Source organism: Bos taurus, chromosome Y (genome assembly GCF_002263795.3).
Source record: "Bos taurus isolate L1 Dominette 01449 registration number 42190680 breed Hereford chromosome Y, ARS-UCD2.0, whole genome shotgun sequence".
Taxonomy (NCBI): Eukaryota; Metazoa; Chordata; class Mammalia; order Artiodactyla; family Bovidae; genus Bos; species Bos taurus.
In genome coordinates, this window is record NC_082638.1 from 1136471 (window position 1) to 1163187 (window position 26717).

General features: G+C 49.1%; 1 protein-coding gene across 6 annotated transcripts in view; it reads right to left on the bottom strand.

The window, feature by feature from the left end:
* DHRSX (dehydrogenase/reductase X-linked) overlaps window positions 1-26717 on the bottom strand; it is a 223723-nt gene that overhangs the window by 111997 nt on the left and 85009 nt on the right. For all 6 annotated transcript variants that reach the window (XR_009493644.1, XR_009493643.1, XM_059884017.1 and 3 more), the window contains exon 4: window positions 5441-5542. Coding sequence is in view for 4 of the 6 variants with exons in the window: in XM_059884017.1 (XP_059740000.1) it covers window positions 5441-5542 (102 nt within the window). In the remaining 2 variants the exon portion in view is untranslated. The remainder of the gene's footprint in view (window positions 1-5440; window positions 5543-26717) is intronic.

A 26717-nucleotide genomic window follows, 5' to 3' on the forward strand; every position in this document is an offset into this window, starting at 1 on the left:
AGGTCCCGTGCAGCCTGAGGGCTGTGCCAGCTCGGATGGTCTCCGCACACAAACCCCACTGACAGATTCGAGCAGAAACTCTCTGACTCCAGTCGACAGCGAGGAAGCTCCGGGTGCAGGGGGAGTTCAAGGTGACCTGGGAAATCTTCAAGGGTCATCTGAGCAAGCCCTGGGCAAGAGCATTGTGGGCATAAATATGTTTTTACAGCGGTGGCCCGGGCATCACTGTCGTGCCTACAGCCCCACAACCCACCACGTTCCAGACGCATCAGATCATCTGGGGATTCATCTACTGGGGGAGCCAGGTGTGGACGGCAGCACCCTGGATGCTGGGTTCAAAACTCCCAGGGTCCCCACTCATGACTAAACCCATGATTAAGTGAGCTGCTGCTTGGCTTTCCAGGTGGTTCAGGAGTCAGGAACCCGCCTGCCAGTGCAGGAGGTGTAAAAGACGCCGGTCTGATCCCTGGATCAGGAAGATGCCCTGGAGGAGGAAATGGCAACCCACTCCAGTATCCTTGCCTGGAGAATCCCACGGACAGAGGAGCCTGGAGGGCTACAGTCCGTGGGGTCACCCAGAGTCAGACACGACTGAGCGACTTCACACACACACACACACACACACACACACACGCTATAAATGGAGAGAAAGCGTGTGACACGAGTCAGGACCAGGGGGGGTGACCGTGACCCCAGATCCTCGTCACACAAGCAGGACCCAGGGGGTGGGCGGCTGAGGGACCCCAGGGTTGGGGGTAGTAGACACACGGTCTCACCGTGGACCAGGGAAAATGTAGACGTTCAAAGAGCAAACGACGGTGATCAGAATCTACCTTAAGTCAATGGGGAAATCATTAATGAGAGCACCGTGTGGAGGGGTCCACGGCTCAGTGCATCCACCGTGCTCCCCATAACATCATCTGCCTGTCACCACGGAGGGAAGACCACCATGCCTGCCCCATGCCCCAGGAGCAGGGCAGACGTGCTTCAACCAGCAGCAATTCTTGGCTGGAAGCACCTCCCAGCCTCTGATGTACGTACACCCAGGACGCCTGGGGTTGGTGGGATCGGAAACACCCAGTTCTGTGAACAGCTTTTGCATTGCACAATTTACAAGAGCCGAGACGTGGATGCAACCTAAATGTTGCAGAAAAATGGATAAAGAAGGTGTGGTACATATATACAGTGGAATATTACTCGGCCATGAAAAAGAATGACATATGCTTTTTGCAGCAACACGGAACTAGAGATTATCGTATTAAGTGAAGTAAGTCAGACAGAGGAAGACAAATATCCTGTGGTATCAGTTATACATGGAATCTAAAAACACAGTCAAACGAACCTATTTACAAAACAAAGTCACAGATGTAGAGAACAAGATGATGATTACCAAAGCTGAAAGATCCAGCCAGTCCATCCTAAAAGAAATCAGTCCTGAATATTAGTTGGAAGGACTGATGCTGAAGTGCCAATCCTTTGGCCACCTGATGAGAAGAGCTGACTCATTGGAAAAGACCCTGATGCTGGGAAAGAATGAAGGCAGGAGGAGAAGGGGGCAACAGAGGATGAGATGGTTGGATGGCATCACTGACTCAACGGACACGAGTTTGAGCAAACTCTGGGAGGTGGTGAAGGACAGGGAAGCCTGACGTGCTGCAGTCCATGGGGTCACACAGAGTCAGACACAACTGAGCGACTGAACAACGACAACATTTGGGCACTTGCTCCTCAAGAATCAGACCCCAGTCCCCGCTTTCCTGACTGCTCTGGACACCGAGGCCCCCCGGGGCCAGTGCCCGGAAGGCCAGCTCTAACGGTCCTTGGTCCATGAGCTGATTTATGCTATGAGTTCCTAAACTAATGAAGATCAACAGTGAAAACTGGGTTACTGTGTATCTGGCCAGGCAAGCCATCTCTGTTCTTTCTCAGGGTTACCACTGACACATTTATTTGGCGGGGGGAACACACAGTTTTTAGTAATCCTTGATGTTGGGAGATTCATCTGGGAGAGTGATGGGATGTATTCCTGCAAGGACAAAGCATAAATTCTGAGCAGTGAACACAAACCTGTCCAAGTTCCGGCACAAGGATGGGAAACGAGATCCATCAAATTTGGACGGGAATAAATGATAAATATTGACCGGCTCTGCAGGACGTCCACTATTAATCATTCTCGGGGTGGACGAAGCCCCAGCCTCGATCACGAGTTCCCCCACCAGCGGAGAGAGGCAGTCTCCTTCCATTTGTGTGCACAAATATTCCCCGACTGGAATGCCGAACATCTGCAAAATCCTGATTGCTCTCTTTAATAATAAATTTTAGGGACTTTCCTTGCACTGTGGGCTTCCCTGGTGGCTCAGTTTGTAAAGAATCTGCCTGCAATGCAGGAGACCTGGGTTCGATCCCTGGGTTGGAAAGATTCCCCTGGAGAAGGGAAAGGCTACCCACTCCAGTATTCTTGGGCTTCCCTGGTAGCTCAGCTGGTAAAAAATCTGCCTGCAATGCGAGAGACCCGAGTTTGATCCCTGGGTCGGGAAGATTCCCCTGGAGAAGGGAAAGGTTACCCACTCAAGTATTCTGGCCTGGAGAATTCCACGGACTGTACAGTCCATGGGGGTCACAAAGAGTCGGACACGACTGAATGACTTTCACTTCACCAACTGTCATGGACATAATTTACAGCTTCAGAACATGACTGCTTTCTTTAGAACATGAAACTTTGCTCTGACAGATACTGCCGAAGCAACACTGTAACAAATTCAAGAAAGACTAGAAGAGTAATCTCCATCAAGAATGGTAATAAAAATAAATAAATTTTAAACATGCAAAGCTAGCGAGGACCACCAGCTAGCCATGACCCTCAGAAAGCTTTCCCGTGGGACGCGGCTGGGGGTGTTCTCCATGAGACCTGATGCCTGGGGTGGTTTAACAGGAGTTGGTCCTACAAACACAAGCTCCACCCACCTTTTTTAAAATTTCATTTATTGATTTTTTGCTGCACAGGGTTTTTGCTGCTGCTTGGCTCTCTCTCGCTACACTGAGCGGGGATTACTCTCTGCAACTCTCAGGCTTATTGCGGATCACAGGCTCTAGGGAATAAGGGCTTCAGTACTGGTAGCACACGGGCTTAGTGGCTCCAGGGTGTGTGAAACTTTTCCCAGACCAGGAATCAAACCTGTGTGCTCAGCACTGGGTTCGGGGTGAGGGGGATTGGTAACCACTGGACCACCACGGGAGTCTGAATCCAACTCCTTTGAACCAATCGCCTTGCAAGGAGGAGTTGCTATCCCAGAGGAGGGTCCTGGGCAAATAGCTTTGGTTAACTCAGCGGATTCTATTGAACACCATCAGTACCATGGACAGGGCCTTGGTCCCAGAACTCAGGAAATGGGTTTGCAGCTGCTGACTCAGAATATTCCCAGTATCGTTCCCTTTAGAGTTGTGGTTTGACCTAAATGTCCATCGGCATGGGGTACATATGTGCATTGGAGGAGTATTCAGCCGTGAAAAAAAGGATGAAAGAAAGCCATTGGAAGTAACAAGCATTAACCTCCAGATCGTCATACTGGGTGAAGTTAGTCAGACAGAGAAGGAGAAACAGCATATGATATCCCTTATATGCAGAGTCTAAAGAGAAATGATACAATTGAACTTAGTCATGAAGCAGAAACTGACTCACGGGTATAGAGGAGGAGGAAATGGCAACACACTCCAGGGTTCTTGCCTGGAGAATTCCCTGGACAGAGGAGCCTGGTGGGCTGCAGTCCATGGGGCCACAAAGAGTCGCACACGACTGACCAGTTAACACACACACACACACACACACACACAGGCTTAAAGAAAAAATTTATGGTTACTGGGAGGAAGGATGTGCGAAAAGGATAGTTAGGAAGTTTGGGATGGACATGCACATACTGCTATACTTAAAAGGGAAAGAGGGAACACTTCCAAACTCATTCTACGAGGCCACCACCACGCTGATACCAAAACCAGACAAAGACCTCACAAAAAAAGAAAATTATAGGCCAGTGTCACTGATGAACCTCAATGCAAAATTCCTCCATAAAATTGTAGTGAACAGAATCCAAGAACACATTAAAAGGATCATATACCATCACCACGATCCTAGGGGAGACAGGAAGGAAGGTAGCGGAAGACAGGGAAGCCTGGCGTGCTGCGGTCCACAGGCTCGCAAAGAGTCAGACCTGACTGTCCGTGGCGTTCTCCAGGCAAGAACACTGGAGTGGGTTGCCATCTCCTTCTCCAGGGCATCTTCCCAACCCAGGGATTGAACCCACGTCTCCTGCACTGCATGCAGATTCTTTACCGTCTGAGTCACCAGAGAAGCCCTGAGCACACTTTACCTCATTTTAAAGCAACACCCTAAAATCGATTATCCTGATAGCAAAGGCCAAACACATCAGTGGAACACAGCTTCAGCAATAACTGAAACTATATCTCCATGGTAATCCCGCTTTCCCCAAGCACTGCCAGAGCTCCTGTCTGTGCCCGAATTAACCTCTGGAGTTCACCAGACCTCACCATCATTTTTCCAATTTACTGTTTCAGTTCAGTTCAGTTGCTCAGTCGTTCCTGACTCTTTGTGACCCCATGGACTTCTGCACACCAGGCTTCCCTGTCTGTCACCAACTCCTGGAGCTTGCTCAAACTCACGTCCATCGAGTCGGTGATGCCATCCAACCATCTCATCCTCTGTCGCCCCCTTGTCCTCCCACCTTCAATCTCTCCCAGCATCAGGGTCTTTTCCAATGAGTCCGTTCTTCCCATTAGGTGGCCAAAGTATTGGAGTTTCAGCTTCAGCATCAGTCCTTCCAATGAATATTCAGGACTGATTTCCTTTAGGATGGACTGGTTGGATCTCCTTGCAGTCCAATGGACTCTCAAGAGTCTTCTCCAACACCACAGTTCAAAAGCATCAATTCTCCTGAGCTCAGCTTTCTTTACAGTCCAACTCTCACATCCATACATGACCACTGGAAAAACCATAGCTTCGAGTAGACGGACCTTTGTTGGCAAAAACATTTATTGTTTACTTGGAGGAAAATTACTTTACGATGCTGCTTTTTTTCTGTAAACACTGTGAATCAGCCATAAATATACATTCAGCCCTCCTGAGCCTCCCCCCACCCCACGCCATTCCACCCTCTCGATCATCAGCCTCTTATTCAGAGTGAAGAATTGGGGACATATCACTCAGTCACGAAAAGGAATGAAACTGACTCAGCTGTAGGGATGTGGACGAACCTAGAGTCTGTTACACAGAGGAAAGGAAGTCTGAGTAAAGGAAGTCTGAAGGAGTGAAATAAACATCATATATGAACACATATATATGGGCTCTATAAAAACAGTACCAATGAATCTATTTGCAGGGAAGACACAGAGGTGCAGACGCGAAGAACAGCCTTGCATCATCACTCACCGTTATTCACCAGGACGTGGAGGGGCAGTTTCTTCATTTTGAACGTCTGGACGAACTCCCGGATAGACCTCATGGACGCCAGGTCGCAATACAGAAACTCCACTGGAGGAAGACAAAGAAGCGAGGTCAGCTTTCAATGCACCACACACGATACAGTCCATCAGCGTTCACTCGGGAGGGACATGTTAGGATACTCTGGAGTACAGACAGAGGAAGCTGTGTGTGCCACGTCACCCAGCCCCTGAGAACAAGGGAGTGCGTGTTTTCAATGCTTTCCCTAAAAAAAATAACAAAGGGAGCCTGCGTAAGGGGTGGGCGTAGTCCAGGATCAGTTACTCAGCACGGTCATCGTCCTGCGAATCGTGGGTGACCCCTCCGCCGGACACCCTGGGAAGGTGAGGATGCATTTGAAAAGTTGAAGTGTTAGCCGCTCAGTCCTGTCCTGCTCTATGCGACCCCGTGGACTGTAGCTCACCAGGCTTCCTCTCTCCATGGGGAGGCTCCAGGAGACCCCGGTTCGATCCCTGAGTCCAGAAGACCCCCTGGAAAAGGGCATGGCAACCCACTCCAGTACTCTTGCCTGGAGAATCCCATGGACAGAGGAAGCCTGGTGAGCTACAGTCCATGGGGTTGCAAAGAGCAGGACCCATCTCCTGCACTGCAGGCAGACTCTTTACTGTATGCATTTAGAAATTTAAAAAACAAATAAAAATCAATAGTTGCTGTATGTCGGCTGAGCCCAGGGGTTTAAAAAAAAAAAAAGCAACATTAGGCACTTATCTTTTGCATGTTTCCTTTTTTAACATTTTTTTAAAATGTGGGCCATCTTTTAAAGTCTTTATGACCTTGTTACAATACTGTTTCTGGTTTATGCTTTGGCTTTTTGGCCAAGAGGTATGTGGGATCTTACCTCCCCAACCAGGGATGAAACCCATACCCCTTGCCTTGTAAAGCAGTCCCTTGCATGTTTTTTAAATGCATTTTTTGGTTTTTTTTTTTTTTTTTTTTGCTCTTTTGATTCTGTTCTCCATGGCAGCAGGCTGTGGCAGATTGGGGAAGACGGAGCTTTGCCGCAGGGAGTTGGGAATTTCTGCTCTAGAAGTCGGTGCCATCTGCACAGGAATTCCCAACACGCTGTTCTAATTTCCCCCTGAAACACTCCCAAGAATGTTAAAAAAAAAAAAAAAAAAAGAGGAAAACCCACACGATTGCTAATAACTACAACCGATGGTAAAAAAAAAAAAAAGGATGCGTGGACCCACACACTCAGCTTCCAGTCCTGTCCAACTCTCTGCAACCCCGTGGACTTCGGCCCGCCAGGCTCCTCCGTCCATGGGATTCTCCGGGCAAGAGTACTGGAGTGGCGTGCCATGCCCTCCCCCAGGGGATCTTCCTGACTCGGGGATCAAATTCGCGTCTCCTGAGTGTGCTGCATTGGCAGGCAGGTTCTTTACCACGAGCGCCTTGTGGGAAGCCCCAGAAGGGACATAATTGACAAGCAACACCGACACTGATGCCTCGTGCTGAGAGCACTGCCCTGTGAGCGGGTCACTGCATCTTGCTTGCTTTCTACCCGCTGGTTCGAATCTTTTCATTTTTTATCGCCGTGCTGCACAGCTTGCAAGATCTTAGTTCCTCAACCAGGAATCGAATGAGGGCCCTGGCAGTGAATGCGCCAAGTCCTAACCACAGGAATGCCCGGAAATTCCTTACGCCCAGTCTCGTCATCAGCACCAGTTTCCACATCCACTTGGGAGCTGCCCCGTCTCTCACCTCTACAACAGCATCACTGGAAGGAGTGGGGGATACGGCACAGGGGGTCTGTCATTCAGTCGCTCAGTTGTGTCTGACTTTCTGTGACCCCATGGACTGCAGCATGCCAGGCCTCCCTGTCCTCCACTGTCTCCCGGAGCTTGCTCGTACTCATGTCCATCGCGTCGGTGATGCCATCCAACCATCTCATCCTCTGTCATCCCCTTCTCCTGCCGCCTGCAATCTTTCCCAGCATCGGGGTCTTTTCCAGTGAGGAAGAGGAGCCCCTAAATCAAGTCCTGCTGCTGGGGAGGGCAGACTGCTCCCCGCAGAGCAGAATGCTTGAAGAGCTCCGTCTTTGAGAAGAGCAGTACAGAAGACAGGTTACACAGTGTGACCCCTGCCTCCATCCAGCAGAGGCAGCAGGACTGACCACTGAGAGGGCAAGGCACTCACGGGCGTTAGGGCTTCACCTAACATGCAGCTAGGGGTTGCATACCCGCAGCGATGGACACAGTGAGAGGCGCTGGAGTAACTGACGCAGCAGGGCTCTTGGCGGAGACAACATGTGACAGTTAAACAATATTTTTGCCTTTTTGTTTATTTGGTTGAAAGTGAAGCCGCTCAGTCGTGTCCGACTCTTTGCGACCCCACGGACTGTAGCCTACCAGGCTCCTCTGTCCATGGGATGCTCCAGGCAAGGAGACTGGAGTGGGTTGCCATTTCCTTCTCCAATTATTTATTTGGTTACTGTGGGTCTTTCTTGCAGCACACAGGATCTTTAAGTCGTGGGCATGGGGCATCTAGCTCCCCCACCAGGGGCTGAACCCAAGCGCCCTGCATTGGACACTCAGAGTCTTAACCACTGCACCACCAGGGAAGCCCTGTAGCTGACATTTTTCACTTGACCTGGGGTGCCTTTAACCTAACCTTTCATTTCTAGCTACATGATTATAGAGAAACGAAGGCTGCCATGCTCTGAGAATATTCAGGGCACCCCCTGATGCTGCTGCTGCTGCTGCTAAGTCACTTCAGTCGTGTCCGAATCTGTGCGACCCCATAGATGGCATCCTACCAGGCTCCTCTGTCTCTGGGATTCTCCAGGCAAGAACACTGGAGCAGGTTGCCATTTCCTTCTCCGATGCATGAAAGTGAAAAGGGAAAGTGAAGTCACTCACTCGTGTCTGACTCTAAGCCACCTCATGGACTGCAGCCCACCAGGCTCCTCCGTCCCCTAGGGGACAAGAAAGAGAACATCTGTCATGCAGGCGGCTGGAACACAGAAGGTATACCAGTTGTCTGGGTAGCGAAATATAGCCAGAAACTCAGATAACAGGTAGGGGGTGGAGTTTGAAAGACTTAAGAGTTAAGTCAAGGGTCTGATCCTGATGCAGGAAAGAGTGAGACTGAATGATAAGGGGCTGGTCATGATACAAAACCAAGATGGTGGCCTCCCACTGGGAGACCACGTTGAAGGCAGGACACAGGAGGATTCTTCTGTAAGCTCATGATGGAGTTTTTTAAGGCAGGGATTAAAAGTTAAAAGGCTGAAAAGTGTCAGGCTAACAAGGAAACACCAGGCAGGGCTGGCCCTTTTGAGACAAGGAGGAAGTGGTTCAGGGCTAAAATACCAATGGGACAATGCAGATCGTTACCTGTGGGTCCAGTGTTCAGGCAACGCGAAGGCATGACACAGACGTAGAGAACACGTGTGTGGACACCAAGGTGGGGAGAGAAGGTGGGAAGAACTTGCGAGATTCGGATTGACACATATGCACTCTGTGTGAAATACTCTGTGTAAAATAGATAAGTAACAAGCACAACTGTATACCTCAGGGAAGTCTACTCAGTGCTCCGTAAAGACCTAAATGGGAAGGGAAGCCAAAAAGGGACGCTCTGTGTATACATACGGCTGACACCTTGCTGCGCAGCAGAAGCCCACAGAACATTGTGAAGCAACTATATCCCAACAAAGATCAATAAAAAATGTTGAAGCCATGATGGTTATAGTTAAGCAGCGAAATCCTCTGCTGCCATTTCTTCATCAGAAGATTTCTAACAATGCAACATCACAGGCTCTTTGGAAAAACCCATGAGAAACGCAGGAAGAGGTGGGCAGAACCGAAATGGTTCTGGGAGAACGCCATGTATATCTTTGAGCATCTGAGGAATCGACAGATTAAAAAAAAAAAAAAAAAAAAAAAACAAGGACCCAGAGAAGACTGTGGATAATACATCTGACAAGGTTGGGAATACAAATTAGCACACAGGGACGAGTCTATGATAGGAAGAAGATTTTAAAATGATAGGTGTGTACTTCTAACCGAATGAATAATAGGCTCGATTTACAAGTAAAATAGGAACATCTCAAGGAAATGAGTACTTTAATCGGGAAAAGGACTGACTGTTACGATCTAATCAAGCAAATTAGGACTAATCAGGCCAACAAATATGGGATAAATAGGAAAAAAATTCATGAAGGAAAGACACTCAGAAAAAACAGGGGAGGGCATCAGACGGTATTTTATCAAATCCTTTCCTACTTTCAAAAACCAGACAACCCCAGCTCTAAACTGACTGACTTAGAACACAGCGGGTGGAGGGGAGCCTGAACTGATTCTCCTTATGACGTGTGCATGTTTCTGATACAAAAAGCTGCCAAGAAATCTCATCAGAGGATCTCACTGCTGTTCAGTCGTTAAGACTTCGCCTTCCAATGCAAGAGGTGCAGTTTCGACCCCTGCTTGGGGAGCCAAGATCCCATATGCCTCACGACCGAAAAAATGAAAACATAAAGCAGAAGGAGTATTGTAACAAATTCAATAAAGACTTTAAAAATGGGGAGAGGGGAAGACAATGAAAAAAAAAAACACCAGAATGGGAAGCTCACATTAATAACTACAGATGAAAAAAGAAAACCATGAATGAAAAGGCAAATTAAAATGTTTCCACTGGGATAAAAAGAACAGTGAAAAGTCCAAGTTAATATGTTAGTTAGTCAGTCGTGTCTGACTCTTTGCGACCCCGTGGACTGTAGCCTGCCAGGCTCCTCTGTCCATGGGATTCTCCAGGCAAGAAGACTGGAGTGGGCTGCCATGCCCTCCTCCAGGGGATCTTCCCCACCCAGGGATCGAACGCGGGTCTCCTGAGTCTCCTGCATTGGCAGGCAGGTTCTTTACCAATGAGCCACCTGGGAAAACCTCTCTTACAACGTCACTCTGTGCCCACCTGAGCCTCAAGCTTATCCCTATCAAGCAACGACCGGGTCCTCAGAATCACACAGACCCCTCGCTGCAGAGCGATGTGGTCAGGACACACGTGTCGACCTCCAGGAAAGTTCATTTCTGTAAGGCTCCCACTGCCTCACCCCCACCGCAGAGCCATCTCAGGAAAGCGTTACAGTAAAGCTCAAGCCGTAGAGCCTCAAGCATAAAACCACCACCACCACCACCAAAATGGCAACCCACTCCAGTATCCTTGCCTGGAGAATCCCATGGACAGAGGAGCCTGGACGGCTACAGTTCACTGGGGTCGCAGAGAGTCGGGCACGACTGAGTGACTGAGCACACATATGAGTATTCCACTGTGGGCTTTGCACGTGGCTCAGGGGTAACGAATCCGTCTGCCAGTGCAGGAGATGTGGGTTCGATCGCTGGGGGGGGACGATCCCCTGGAGGAGAGAATGGCAACTTACACCAGTATCCTTGCCTAGAGAATCCCATGGACAGAGGAGCCCGGTGGGCTACAGTCCATGGGGTCACAGAGACTCAAACACGACTCACCAATTAAACAACCACCATCACCCAAAAAGCCAACAGTACAGGTAAAAAAAACTTTGGTAAAAGTTGCTAACATCTGTGCAACTTTCAGATTACAGACCATTCAAATGTTTCTGACCCCCAAGTGTGTTTGGAAGATGAAATTAAAACAAGAACATTCTCGACGGACGCTAACTGACCCCAAGGCACCTAACAGATGTCCCCAAAGCACTTCGCAACTAAAGAGAAAAGAGTGTCATTGGACTCACTCAGAAGCCAGCCACTTAGAAAGCAATCAGAGTCATGCTTGGAAACAGTGATGTTTAAAGAGCTTCAAAAGCAATTCCTACTCCCGGGAGGTAAATGGTTCTCCTGGGGATCTTATTTACTTCTTCCATCAACAGGGCAGGGCCAAAAGAAGCTTCCGCCCAGCCCAGATGATCAGAGCCCCTAATTAGCGTGGGTTTAATGTGTTCCCCCCACTGTGTATGGATGACACCACCCAGATGAAGTCAGCACGGCCCCACCATCAACCCCGGTGAGCTTGCATAGGGAATCACGGGAGAAATGCAAATTTAACTGCCTTGACGTATCACCTCGCACCTGTCAGAGCGCTACGCTCAAAAAGGTAACATAAAACAAAGGCGGGAAGAGGGTGGAGAGAAGGGAAGCCGCCTACGCCGCGGGTGGGATACACGTGGGCGCATCCACTACGGAGAACAGCGTGGAGGTTCCGTAAGAGGCTAAAAATAGAGTGACCCGGATGACCCTGTAATCCCACTCCTGGGTGTTTGTCCGGAGAAAACGCAAAAGGAAACGCGCATCCCAGAGTCCATGGCAGCGCTGTGTACAATAGCCGAGACGTGAAACAACCCGTCGTCAGATGAGTACGCGAAGAAGACGTGGTACATAAATAAAATGCGGTACTGCTCTTCTCTACTCGCTGCTGCCGCTGCTGCTGAGTCGCTTCAGTCGTGTCCGACTCTGTGCGGCCCCAGAGACGGCAGCCCACCAGGCTCCCCCGTCCCTGGGATTCTCCAGGCACGAACACTGGAGCGGGTTGCCATGTCCTTCTCCCATGCATGAAAGTGAAAAGGGAAAGGGAAGTCGCTCAGTCGTGCCCGACTCTTAACGACCCCATGGACTGCAGCCTTCCAACCAGGCTCCTCCGTCCGTGGGATTTTCCAGGCAAGAACGCTGGAGTGGGGAGCCACCTCTGACCCTATGAACTGTAGCCCGCCAGGCTGTTCTATTCATGGGATTCTCCGGGCCAGAACACTGGAGTGGGTTGCCATTTCATACTCCAGGGGATCTTCTCAACCCAGGGATCCAACCTGCATCTCTTGCATGGGGAGGCAGACTCTTTATCACTGAGCCACCTGGGAAGCCAGTGGTGGAATATTACACAGCCATAAAAAAGAATGAAATCATGCCAGTTGCAGCAAGATGGATGTACCCAGAGATGATCATAGTAAGACACACAGACAGAGAAAGACAAACACCATATGATATCACTTATATGTGGCATCTGGTTTTTCGAAATATACAAATGAACTTATTTTCAAAACAGAGACAGACTCACAGATATAGAAGACAAACTTATGGTTACCAAAGGAAAAAGTGGAGATGTGACAAAGTAGGCATTTGGGATGCACACTAATATTGTTGTTTAATCACTCAGTTCACTCCAACTCTTTGCGACCCCATGGACTGCAGGACGCCAGGCCTCCCTGTCCATCACCAGCTCCTGGAGCTTGCTCAGATTCATGTCCATCAAGTCGGTGATGCCATCCAACCATCTCATCCTCTGCCGTCCCCTTCTCCTCTCGCCTTCACTCAAGAATCCCGTGAACAACATACATGGTCCTCTAAATTAAATATACTAGATAACCAACAAGGACTTATTGTATAGCACAGGAAACTCTACTGAACATGCTGTGATAACCGACCTGGGAAAAGACTGGAATGAAGCCCTCTAAATAGCTCAGTATTTATAAAAAATGCTTTGGGCATCAAGCAAAGCTGTAGAACTCTGTGGCCTCATAAACAGTGTCTGTGGCCTACCACAGCTGCACTTTTGGAAAGTTCTTGCGCGGATCTCCTAAAAACTGGAGTTGGGACCGACTCAATAAAAGGTTTTCATGTTTCTACATTACCCAAGAACAGGAACTGGAGAAGGAAATGGTAACCCACTCTGGTACTCTTGCCTGGAGAATCCCATGGACAGAGGAGCCTGGTGGGCTGCAGTCCATGGGGTCGCAGACAGTCGGACACGACTGAGTGAGTAACAGAACAGGGAGGTTTCTGGTTCGTTTTGTCTCCGGCTACACTCGTCCCTCCAGTAACAGACAGGAGACACCCAAGGCATGTGTTACTCACTGTTCTTTTTTTATTTTTAAAAAAATTTTATTGGGGTACTACTTGATTTACAATGCTGTTGTTCCATTCATTTTTTTTTAAATATAACTTTATATTTTGGCCATGCCGCGTGGCTTGCACAAGTTTAGTTATCTGACCAGGGATCAAACCCGGGCGCCTGCAGTGGAAGAACAGAGTCTTAACAACTGGACTGCCAGGGAAGTCTGTCCATTCTATTGTAAAGAATATTTGTTTTCAAAAAAAAAAAAAAGGAAGCAAGGAAGGGAGACAGGGAAGCAAGGAAAGGAGACAGAGAAGAAAGAAGACAGGAGACAGAAGAGGGAAATGTGTCATTACTGTGGTTCTACTTCGAACAGGAACCCCCTGGGCTTGGATTCTTTTTAATACAGAAGAATTCTTTTCATCCGCTCACATTTTGATGATGGTGATTGCGGAGGAGGGTGCCAGTGTTTTCTGTCCGTTCATTCACCTTGTTTTTGTTTTATCAAATAAACTAGTAAAAATTAAATTACTTTTTTTTTTTTTAACGGTCCTGTGATTCTCTTTTCCTCCGTGGATGTTGTCAAATGAAAATGTCTCTAGCCGTATCAATAAACGAGAAATGTCAAAGCCATCAGCAGCGAGGTCTGGCCTCCAGACATGGAGGGCTCCCAAAGCTGTGATCCAGAAGGTGCTCCCTCCCCCGACAGTGACTGCCGAGGGCTGCGAGGACGCAAGAATCAGACATCTATCTCTCCTTAAGGTGAACAACGAAATGAGTTTGACCCCAGACAACCGAGGTGCATAGTAAAGGAGTGAATTCAGTGAGCCCAGAGGCTTGCATCCTCCCCTACGTAGAATGCTCAATTCCTTCACTGATATCTGATCTTTGCTCTTCAGACCACCTGCTCCCTTTGTTGCAAACTTGTATACAGCCTGACTCCCCCTCCCGCCTCCTTGGAGCAGATTTCTCAGAGCTACCGAGATGCTGTTCCCGGGCTCAGAGTCCTCAACATGCCCACCCAATAAAACACCTCTCTGCTTTCAGGAGGTGACTGCACTTTCTTTAATCGACAGTCTGATTGGTTTGCATATGTTGAAGCATCTCTGTGACTCTGGCATGAATCCAGCACAGCAGTGGTACACCATCTTTTTGATGTGATCTTGGATTCAGTGTGCTGGTATCTGGTTGAGAATTTTTGCATCTATACTCGTCAAAAATATAGGTTTGATGGGGAAAGACCCTGATGCTGGGAAAGACAGAAGGCAGGAGGAGGCAGAAGATTCAGATGGCATCACCGACTCAACGTAATGAGTTTGAGCAAGCTCTGGGAGTTGGTGAAGGACAGGGAGGATTGGTGTGCTGCAGTCCATGGAGTCGCAAAGAGTCAGATACGACTTAGCGACTGAAAAATAACAATACTCATCAAAGATGTTAGCCTGCAATTTTCTCTTCTGGCAGTATCTCAAGACTTTTCCCAGGCTCCAAAATCACTGCAGATGGTGACTGAAGCCATGATACTAAGAGACACTTGCTCCTTGGAAGGAAAGCTGTGACCAACCTAGACAGCATATTGAAAAGCAGAGACATCACTTTAGTAACTAAGGTCCATCTAGTCAAGGCTATGGTTTTTCCAGTAGTCAGGTATGGATGTGAGAGCTGGACTATTAACAAAGCTGAGCACCGAAGAATTGATGCTTTTGAACTGTGGTGTTGGAGAAGACTCTTGAGAGTCCCTTGGACTGCAAGGAGATCCAACCAGTCCATCCTAAAGGAAATCAGTCCTGGATATTCATTGGAAGGACTGATGCTAAAGCTGAAGCTCCAATATTCGGCCACCTGATGTGAAGGACTGACTCATCAGAAAAGACCCTGATGCTGGGAAAGATTGAAGGCAGGAGGAGAAGGGGATGACAGAGGATGAGATGGTTGGATGGCATCACCGACTCGATGGACATGGGTTTGAGTAAACTCCGGGAGTTGGTGATGAACAGGGAAGCCTGGCATGCTGCAGTCCATGGGGTCGCAAAGAGTTGGGCATGACTGAGCAACTGAAAAGCAACAAGACCATTTCTTGAAGGAAGTGAGCACAGTTCTTGTCTCTTCAGCCAGTATGTGTCCCGTGGAGGGAAAGAGGGAATGCCCCCGCTTTATCCTGCTCCAAACCCCGCCCCCCCAGCGCCCCAGTCCTCATCGGACGCCTCCCCCCGCCTCCATGAGCAGAGCCCGAAGCTGCAGTCACGACCGAGGTCTCAGCATCCTCTCAGTAATGACTATCATCTTCCTGGGGATGTCACAGTGATTTTCTGCACCATTTCCCTCCTGCGGTCGTAAAGAACACATTACGGATTTGGCAGAACCTGTTCATCAAGGCTGTTAAACCTCCCCAAAGAACAAGCAGCATCAAGATGGAAAAATGTGCTTTCATCTTCTCTGGATGTCTGCGGTTCTGCTTTTAAACGGACTTTAAAAAAAAAGAAAAGTCTCCGGCTCTTTGCGACCCCACAGTCCATGGAATTCTCCAGGCCAGAATACTGAAGTGGGTAGCCTTTCCCTTCTCCAGGGACATTTTCCAAACCCAGGGATCAAACCCAGGTCTCCCGCATTGAGGTGGATTCTTTACCAGCTGAGCCACTAGGGAAGGCCTTTAATTAATTATTTTAATTGGAGGATAATTACAATATTCAAACAGTGGATTTTTTTTTTTTTTTTATAGGCAGACAGTTGCCTTCCACAATTCTTTCTTTGCCCTCACTGTTTTGGGGGTTGTTTTTTTAAGAGACAGTTTCCTTCTGCATAACATCACAGAGACATGCCCACAGATGACAGACAAGTCCGGACATACGGTGACACATACATTGTTCAGTAAACAAGGCCTCCTGCGCTGGGCCACACGGAACACAGTCCTGTCGTCCAAGCGTGCTTACTCACAGAAGCCCTGCTTTCTTCTCCTCGGAGATTAAGACACAAAGAAGACAGCGCATCAGTGAGACCGAACCCTTTCTTACGACCGAGTCACAAACACTCAGAGCTTCCCAGGTGGCTCAGATGGTAAAGGATCTGCCTGGAAGTCAGGAGACCCTGGGGTTCCCTGGATTCGATCCCTGGGTCGGGAAGAGGGAGGAGGAAATGGCAACCCAGCCTGGAGAATCCCACGGATAGAGGAGCCTGGTGAGGCTACAGCCCATGGCGACTCAAAGAGCCAGACACGATTTAGACGCGACTTTGTTGACTCGAACGATAACCAGCACCACCAACACTTGAAAAACTAAAAGATAGAGATTATTTTGTTAGAGTAATGAATTTTTTTTTTTGCCTTGAAGTGCGTGAGAGTTTAGTTCTCCAACCAGTGGGGATCAAACCCATGCCGTCGGCACTGGGAGCAAGGAGTTTTAACCTCTGGACCTCCAGGGAACTTCCAGACTTATGAGTATTTGAAAAGCGAAAACAGAGCTGAGATGGTTGGATGGCGTCACTGACTCGATGGACATGAGTTTGAGCAAGCTCTGGGAGTTGATGATGGACAGGGAGGCCTGGCGTGCTGCAGTCCATGGGGTCGCAAAGAGTCGGATACAACTGACCAGAATTGAAAAGCAAAGAAATACACATTTCAGGACATTCGTTGAAATAACAAATATATATATATATATATTTATATCAGGATATTCAAAGAACTCCATAACTGGCCTAGAGACTCCAGAAGGACTTCAACTTTAGACTCCAGGAGAGCTAAGACCTCCAGCCCAGGGACCTTCCGGCATGTACTCATTAGCCATGAACGGTGGTCACTCCGAAGTCCAAAAGATCCAGGGGACGTGCACCCCCATGGTGGCTGGAGAGGGTAACCTGGCCTCCTTGCCTGAAGGGACTGAATACCTGTGGTCACACCAGCGTCAATGTAACAGCAGTGAAGACCTCCCGGGGGGTCCTGTGGCTAAGACTCCACACTCCCAGTGCAGGGGACCTGGGTTCCATCCCTGGTTGGGGAACTAGATCGCACTAGAGTTGGCATACTGAAACGAAAGATCGCACGTGCTGCAGTGAAGACCCAGCCCAGCCAAATAAGTAAATATTAAAAAAAAAAAAAAAGGCATAAAGAAAGACAGCAGGACAGAAGAGACACACCACAGATGTCGACAAAGTTGGCCGAGCAAACGGGCAGATCCCGTCTGCTCTGACGCAGGCGATCGTCCTGATGGGGTGGGAGGTGGGACCCCTGCTTCGGTTCCCCCAGCTGCCGAGGGCGGGTCCAGTCCCACTAACACTCTTGTCCCGCCCGCCCCGCCGTTCCTCCGTTCTACGGAGTCTTGCGTGCGTCTCTAGATTCCTCCGCGGGCGTCAGGGACTGACTGCTGTCAGCTCTGAGCTGGGGTTCTGCAAGCACTTCTGTGTCTGAAGACATATCCCTGATGTGTCCGTGGAGAGACGTGTAGTCCACGGGCAGCTACTCCTCTGCCATCTTGTTCCTCCCTCGGGCAGATTCCTTCTGCTGGCAGAAAACCCCACCAGGATCTCTCCGATTTGTGCATTTCTTGCCCCGTGAGGCACTGACCACCCTTTGTTTTGAATTTCCATTTCAAGCATTTATCTAGCAAAACACCTCGAAGATGGAGCTACCATCTTACTCCAGACCAACAAAACAAACCAAAAAAAAAAAGAAAAAGAGGTCGCCTTATTCATTTCTTCTTCTCAGATGCAATCAACATAACACAGTACCCTGGAAAAAAAATGTTCTCTTGAGACCCCCCTGGCAGTTCAGCGGTTAGGACTGGACCTGCCAATGCAGGGAGTAGGAGGTCAATTCCTGGGCAGGGAGTTGAGATCCCACCTGCCTCCTGGCCAAAAAAAAAAAAAATCAAGACACAAAACAGAAGCAATATTGAGACAAATTCAATAACAACTTTAAAAGTGGTCCAGATCAAAAAAATATTCTTTAATCACATCAAAAAAAAAATCTGAAAAAGAACAGAAGTGCTCTCTCATTTAGGAAAAAAAAAGTCTTAGTTTTTAGAAATTAATTTGCAATAAGTCCTTCTTTTATAAAAGTCTTCCCTGGTGGCTCAGGTGGTAAAGAATCTACCTGCAATGCAGGAGACATAGGTTCAATCCCTGGGTTGGGAAGATCCCCTAGAGGAGGAAATCGCAACCCACTCTAGAAAGGCATCTAGAAAGGTCTCGGTGCTAAATGTGACTTGTCATCACTTATCTGGGCAGTCAAAGGTACGGTTTTTCCAGTCGTCAGGTATGGATGTGACAGTTGGACTATAAAGAAAGCTGAGCGCTGAAGAATGGATGCTTCTGAACTGTGGTGTTGGAGAAGACTCTTGAGACTCCCTTGGACTGCAAGGAGATCCAACTAGTCCATCCTAAAGGAAATCAGTCCTGAATATTCATTGGAAGGACTGATGCTGAAGCTGAAACTCCAATACTTTGGCCTCCTGATGCGAAGAGCTGACTCATTTGAAAAGACCTTGATGCTGAGAAAGATTGAGGGCAGGAGGAGAAGGGGGCGACAGAGGATGGTTGGATGGCATGTGGACTCAATGGACATGAGTTTGAGCAAACTCCGGGAGTTGGTGATGGACAGGGAGGCCTGGCGCGCTGCAGTCCATGGGGTCCCCAAAGAGTCGGACACAACTGAGCGACTCTGAACAACCACAAATGAAGCTCTGTGCTGACCAGCAGGGCAGCGCCAGACTTACGCCGCTTCTTTTTAGAAGTGCTTCCGTCAGTCTGACGGGAGGACAGACCTCGCACCCCTCCTCCCCAGCTGCAGCCACGCCTCGAACACAAGGGTGGGAGCAAGCCGGGTCTCTAGGCTGTCCCGGCGAGTTCAGCGGACGCGACCCTGCAGCCGTCCACGTTGTGTTTAAACGACGGGTCCCAGCCGCAGGGTTGAGTAACTGCGTGTGTGCCGCACCCAAGGCAGAGCTGACGGTGCACTGCCCGCCTTTTCCCCCCAGGGCCTCGGGTCTCTCCCGCAACCTGGCCGTGTGCCCACGGGTCCCTGACGGCTCCTTCCACTCATCCTATTTTTCCTTAGAGCCCGCCTCTGCACCTGCCTGCAATTTCAACCTAACGACGATCCACGCAGGGCCTCCCGGGGACTGCCGCTGATGGTGTAAGCAAGTGTCGCCACATCCATCCGCCCTGTCAATGCTCAGGTGCACGCTTGGAAAAAAGAAAAAAAAAAAAAGAACATTGGAATAAACATCGCCTCCTGTCTCCTGCAGTCACGACCCCAGGAAATCATGTTTGAAAGGGCTTCGGGGCAAAGAAATCCTATCAAGATGCATTTTTCAGGGAATTTCTCGGTAGTTCTGTGGCTAAGACTCCGAGCTCCCAATGCAGGGGACCCAAGTTCGATACCTGGTCAGAGATCTACATCGCACATACTACAGCTAAACAGCTCCCATGTCGTGGGTAAAGAAACGCGTAGAAACCTTGTGACCCGGTGCAGCCAAATAATTAAATAAATACATATGAAGAGCTGACTCATTGGAAAAGACCCTGATGCTGGGAAAGATTGAAGGCAGGAGGAGAAGGGGACGACAGAGGATGAGATGGTTGGATGGCATGATCGACTCAATGGACATGGGTTTGGGTAAACTCCAGGAGTTGGTCATGGACAGGGAGGCCTGGCGTGCTGCGGTTCATGGGTCGCAAAGAGAACTGAACTGATATATATATATTTTTTTTTTCATTCCATTTACTTAAGAGAAATGACAGCATCCATCTACAAAAAAAGACTAGTGCAAAAAATGTTCACGACGGCTTAAAAAGCCAAAGTGAAAGTGCAAGCTTTAATCGCTTAGTCGTGTCCGACTCTTGTGACCCCATGGACTGTAGCCCACCAGGCTCCTCTGTCCATGGGATTCTCCAGACAAGGATACTGCAGTGGGTTGCCATTTCCTCCTCCAAGGGGTTCTTCCCAACCCGGGGATCGAACCCATGTCTCCTGCATTGGCAGGCGGATTCTTTACTTGCTGAGCCACCTGGGAAGCTGCTGCCTGGTATTTTTGGGGCCCCCTATCTAGGGCAGGAATTGTCTAAGGCACTGGGGTCCAGGTACCACGTGGGGGTCACTCAGAGCCACCTCAGGCAACCTCGGATACCGCAGGACAATGAGCTCCTTCGAAGACCACGGGCTCACAGTGAAGGCATTGAGGAATCCGGAAGAAAATTCACCACCAGACAACCGATGGACCACAGCTCCCATGATGCATTTGGGTCTCTCATCCTAAGCGCCATGATGCTTTCCACCCAGCTCCCATGATGCCTTTGGGTCTCTCGTCCCAAGCGCCATGATGCTTTCCACCCAGCTCCCATGATGCCTTTGGGTCTCTCGTCCCAAGCGCCATGATGCTTTGCACCCAGCTCCCATGATGCCTTTGGGTCTCTCATCCCAGGCGCCATGATGCTTTCCACCCAGCTCCCATGATGCCTTTGGGTCTCTCGTCCCAAGCGCCATGATGCTTTCCACCCAGCTCCCATGATGCCTTTGGGTCTCTCGTCCCAAGCGCCATGATGGTTTCTACCCAGCTCCCCCAGTCGGCAGCCCTAAGGCCGACCTGAGACTCAAAGACGAACCTACGGCCAGCAAGACAGCAGTGGGGACAGTGATGCTTGTGGAGTCTAGCTCGGACCACTGGCTGGGGATTACGGATGTGGGTGCCCCCCTCAGCTTGCCAGGGTCACCATCTGTTACCCGGATGGACAGGGAGATACACAGACATACCCCGCTACCTTTGGAAAACCACTGGGTTGGTGGAGAAGTTCGTTTGGGGTTTTCCGTAAGATGTAAGTGAAGTAACTTTTTGGCAGACCCAATACTTCGAGCTTCCCTGGAGGCTATGTGGTAAAGTATCCGCCTATCAATGCAAGAGACACATATTCGATCCCTGGGTCGGGAAGATCCCCTGGAGAAGGACATGGCAACCCACTTCAGTATTCTTACTGGCTTCTCTGCTGGCTCAGATGGTAAAGAATCTGCCTGCAATGCAGCAGACTGAGGTTCGATCCCTGGATCAGAAAGATCCCCTGGAGAAGGAAATGGCAACCCACTCCAGTATTCTTGCCTGGAGAATCCCATGGACAGAGGAGCCTGGTGGGCCACAGTCCACGGGGTCGCAAAGAGTTGGACACGACATATTGACTAAACAAATACTTAGAGATGCTCCTGAAAACTATTCTCCACCTGGCCTGCTTTGAGTGTCCTGGCTACTGTTGGGATCACTGAAAAGAAGCCTGTAATGTGACAAATCATTTGACACCATCGCCCTTTTGTTATAGAAACAGAGTGCAGTGACACCAATTCTTCACAGTTAACCGCTTTAGTGACCTTCAAATTCTAGACCCCAAGGAAGCATCTTTTAGTTTGTGTGTGTGTGGTGTGTGTTCTGGGGTGTCATTCTTATAACCCACTAAGCAAATGCTTCAGATTCACCTCATAAAAAATGTCCTTGGTCACAGGAATGGGTGATAGGAATGGATAAAGAACATGTGGTAACACATATGCGATGGAATACTACACAGCCATGAAAAGGGATGAAGCCATGCCATTTGTAGCTACATGGGTGGACCCAGAGATGATCACGCTAAAGCCAATGCGACAGAGGAAGACAAATATCATGTTATAATTTACATGTGGAATTTATATGTAGATAAATATCACGTGATAAATTTATACATGGATATTTAATTATGGGATGTAAACTATGATACAAATGAACCTATCAATGAAACAGAGACTCACAGTCACACAGAACAGACCTGTGGTTGCCAGAAAAGGAGGTGGTGGGCGGAGGAGGGAGGGATTGGGAGTTTGGGGTTATCAGAGGCAAACGATTATATACAGGATAGATAAACACAAAAAACTACTGCACTGAACAGGGAACTATATTCAATAAGCTGAGATAAATCATAATGGAAAAGAATATGAAAAACAATGTGTGTGTGTGTGTGTGTGTGTATGTATGACTGAATCGCTTTGCTGTACACCAGAAATTAACACAACACTGCAAATCAACTGCAATTAAGCAAATAAAAATAATTTTTTAAATGTCCTTAGTAACCTATGGACCACACCAAAATCAGCTCACAGTTTGCCATCACAGAGAGAACACACTTGTTGATGCCAATGACTCACCGAGTCAAAACAGACAGAAAAGGCAGAGCAAACCCAAGGGCAAGAGGCAGCGTCTATACAACCAGCGAAGAGGGCACCATGTTGCTCCCTGAAGTGTTGATCGGGAGGTCAACCAGAAAGGAGACAAGGAAAGCTTCGATGTCACCTAGACAAAGGAGGAAGGGACATAGTCCAGGACGCTCTAAGTGTCTCTGATGGGGGACTTCCCTGGCAGTCCAGTGCTTAGGACTTTCCCTTCCAACGCAGGGGTTGTGGGTTCAAACCGTGATCAGGGAGTTAACATCCTACACACCTTGCAGCCAAAACCAAAACAGAACATAAAACAGTAAGAAGGACTTGCCTGGTGGCCCAGCGGATAAGAATCCTCCTGCCAATGCAGGGGACAAGGGTTCCATCCCTGGTCCGGGAAGATCCCACATGCTACGGAGCAGGTAAGCCCGAGTACCAGAAGTACTGAGCCCAAAGGACGTCAAGCTGATGACGGAGGAGCCAGCGGGGTACAGCAGATGGGAGGAGAGGCTTGAGAGATGGCCAGAAGTGGGCTTGCAGTCCATGCCTCTACCCTAGGTGGCTGGACCCCTTCGTCTCAGAAAGCCTTGGTTTTCTCATCTGTGAGATGGAGCTTAGGATCACATCTACCATCAGGATGTTGTATGGATAAGCCATGCAATGTTCTCAGCATCACATCCAACATATGCTACATACCCAGTAACCACTTCATTCATATAACAAAGGTCCTTCTAGTCAAAGCTATGCTTCTTCCAGCAGTCATGCATGGATGTGAGAGTTGGACTATAAAGAAGGCTGAGTGCCGAAGAATTGATGCTTTTGAACTGTGCTATTGGAGAAGACTCTTGAGAGTCCCTTGGACTGCAAGGAGATCCAAGCAGTCCATCCTAAAGGAAACCAGTCGTGGGTTTTTATTGAAAGGACCGATGCTGAAGCTCCAGTGCTACAGCCACCTGAAGCAAAGAGTTGACTCACTGGAAAAGCCCCTAATGCTGGGAAAGATTGAAGGCGGGAGGAGAAGGGGGGCAGGAGAGGACGACATGGTTGGATGGCATCTGTGACTCAATGGACATGGGTTTCAGCAAATTCCGGGACATAGCAGAGGACATGGAAGCCTGGCATGCTGCAGTCCATGGGGTCCCCAAAGGGTCAGACACAACTGAACAACTTCATTCATGGTGCAAGTCCTGTTTTCATTACCTAGGAGGGCGAGGGGCTCCTCAGAGAGGTGAGACAGGCATTGCAGAAGGACAGGGAGGAAAAGAACAGACGGATGGACTGAACAGCTAACTCGAGGCCCCAGGGAGTGAGTAAGTCATGAGAAACCCAAGATGCGAAGGAAAAACTGCTCTGGAGAAACGTGTCAGGACGGGAAGAGACAGGCCAGAACGTGTGCAGTGATATTTTCCTAGAGCTTTTAAAATTAGGTTTCTAATTGGCTAAATCAGACCTTGATTCGGGCCATAGTGTGGGCAGATAACCCGCCCTGTTCCAGCCAGGATTCCGGGTAAACAGACCCCGCCGGACACTTGGAGCTTCTCACGTGAGCAGAGAAGAGATGGCTGCACTGTGAATATGAATCGAAAACTCTGTTGGCCTCCAGCTTCTCCTTTCTGGGACATGACCACCCCCTGGTACCAGCCCACCCCAGTCCAGCCCCAAATCATCAGACTCCCAATTTCATACGGTAGCAAAAGTACGTCAAGTTTTTTCCTTCAAATTCTAGCCAGATTATTCAATAGGGGCTTCCCTGGTGGCTCAGACCGTAAAGAAACTGCCTGCAGTGTAGGAGACCCGGGTTCAATCCTTGTGTCGGGAAGATCCCCTGGAGGAGGGCATGGCGACCCACTCCAGTCTTCTTGCCTGGAGAATCCCATGGACAGAGGAGCCTGGCGGGCTACAGTCCAGGGGGTCACAAAGAGTCAGACACGACTGAAGTGACTTAGCAGGCAGACTTGTAGGGTTTTCTATTAACTCAGATTGCCACAGACCTCTTAGCATCTGGAAGGCTGCCATACATCATTTTAAAAGGCAAGTGTTTCCAACAATATCTACTGACCTCATAACTCTTCTGCGTTCAGTATTAATAGAGTCACTTAAATTGAACTCCATTCGATTAATAGGCTGGGGCTTCCCACATAGCTCAGTCAGTAAAGAAGCCACCTACAACGCTGGACTCTGCCTGAAAACGAGGAGACCCGGGTTTGATCCCTGAGTCAGGAAGATGCCCTGGAGGAGGGCATGGCAACCCACTCCAGTGTTCTTGCCTGGAGAATCCCATGGACAGAGGAGTCTGGCGGGCTGCAGTCCATGGGGTCACAAAGAGTCGGACATGACAGAGCAACTAAAAAACCAAACCCAGATTAATTGGCTATTGGGTACTTAGGGTCCCATTGCAAACCATGCCCACCAAAACGCATACCTCCTGACGTGAAGACCCCATAGCTCCTTCTACGCAAACCCACAAAAGCAAAGTGTAGCCTCGCTCTTAAACGAAGCCTTCATTATGCACACACAAGCTCACGCACAAGCAGTGTCGTTCGATTCCGAGAGACGAGGTTTTTAATTGTAGATAATTTGATATAATTATCTTCAATTCACTACGTGCAAAGAAGCGTGCATGCTAAGTCGCTTTGGTCGTGTCTCAGTCTTCAAGACCCCAGGGACTGTAGCCCACCAGGCTCCTCTGTCCCTGGGATTCTCCAGGCAAGAAGACTGGAGTGTGCGACCCAGGGACTGAACAGGCATTGAACCTGCATCTCTTAAGTCTCCTGCGTTGGAAGGTGGGTTCTTTACCACTAGTGAAACCTGGGAAGCCTCATAAGAGCCACACAAAATCTACTTTTACATTTTTTTAGAAACACAATTTTTTAAAAATTCTGGGAGGGAGGGCGGTATTCTTTCTGAGAGGAGTTTTATTCTATTTCTTTATTTTGGCGGGGCGGGGGGGGGGGGCGGGCATGTGGAATCTTAATTTACTGACAGGGAATAGAACGCATTCCACCTGCATTGGAAGCACAGAGTCTTAACCACTGGACCACCAGAGAGATCTTCCTTTTAATATTTTTTTAATTTTTTTTTTGGGCAAATCAAAAAGGAGAGCTAGGTTTCCCAGGCAGCATAGTGGTTTCCCCGGCAAAGGAGATGCACTATTTTAAGAGAATTTAAAACAGACTGTGAGATGCTCGAGCACTGGGGTCTAGAGTCCTCGTGCCTTCAGCTGGAGATGGTGACATTCAGTGACATTCAATGAGCTGGAAAGAAAAGCCTTAGCGTCACTTGGAAGCTGCAGCATGACTCCCCCGCATGAATGTCTAATGAAGGTCTGGACAACGGCTGCTGTTTTTCACTCATGAATGTTTAATGCGTATGTGATGTTTCCCTAGGCTCAGGGAGACTCCCTCCTCCTTCAGAAGCAGGGAGGTGATGGCCACGCAAGATTCCGTAGGCATGAAGCTCCAGCTTTCAACATGGACCAGGAGAGGGTTGTACAATGATGCTGACGATCAGCGGTGGCCGTCCAGGTCCTCGACAGAGCCAGTGGCAAGTGGACAATAATAAGCCACGGGCGAGGGACTCCCCTGGTGGTCCAGAGGCTAAGACTCCCGGCTCCCCATGGAGGGGGTGCGGGTTCGCTCCCTGGTCAGGAAACTGGATCCCAAATGCTGCAACTAAGAGGTTGCTGTTGCTGCTGCTGCTGCTAAGTTGCTTCAGTCGTGTCCGACTCTGTGCAACCCCATAGACGGCAGCCCACTAGCCTCCCCCATCCCTGGGATTCTCCAGGCAAGAACACTGGAGTGGGTTGCCATTTCCTTCTCCAATGCATGAAAGTGAAAACTGAAAGTGAAGTTGCACAGTCGTGTCCGACTCATTGCAACCCCATGGACGGCAGCCTGCCAGGCTCCTCCATCCATGGGATTTTCCAGGCAAGAGTACTGGAAACAGAGACTGAGGATGCTCCACGATACAATTAGCACCCATGAAGCCAAATTAATTATTTTTTAAAGTGAGCGATGGTTTACGTAGACAAAACCACGTGTCCCGTGGAGTTGGGCCAGAATGAACCTGCAGCCATCTGAAAGGAGCCATCATGACTTCTCCGTGGGTGGCACGGTCACACAGACCACAGCGGACCCCCAAAGGGCCTGCGTTTTGCTGCAACACCCAAAGCCGTCCCTGTGTTTCGTGGTTCAGTTGTGTCCAACTCTTTGTGACCCCAAGGACTGTATAGCACGCCAAGGGGATTCTCCA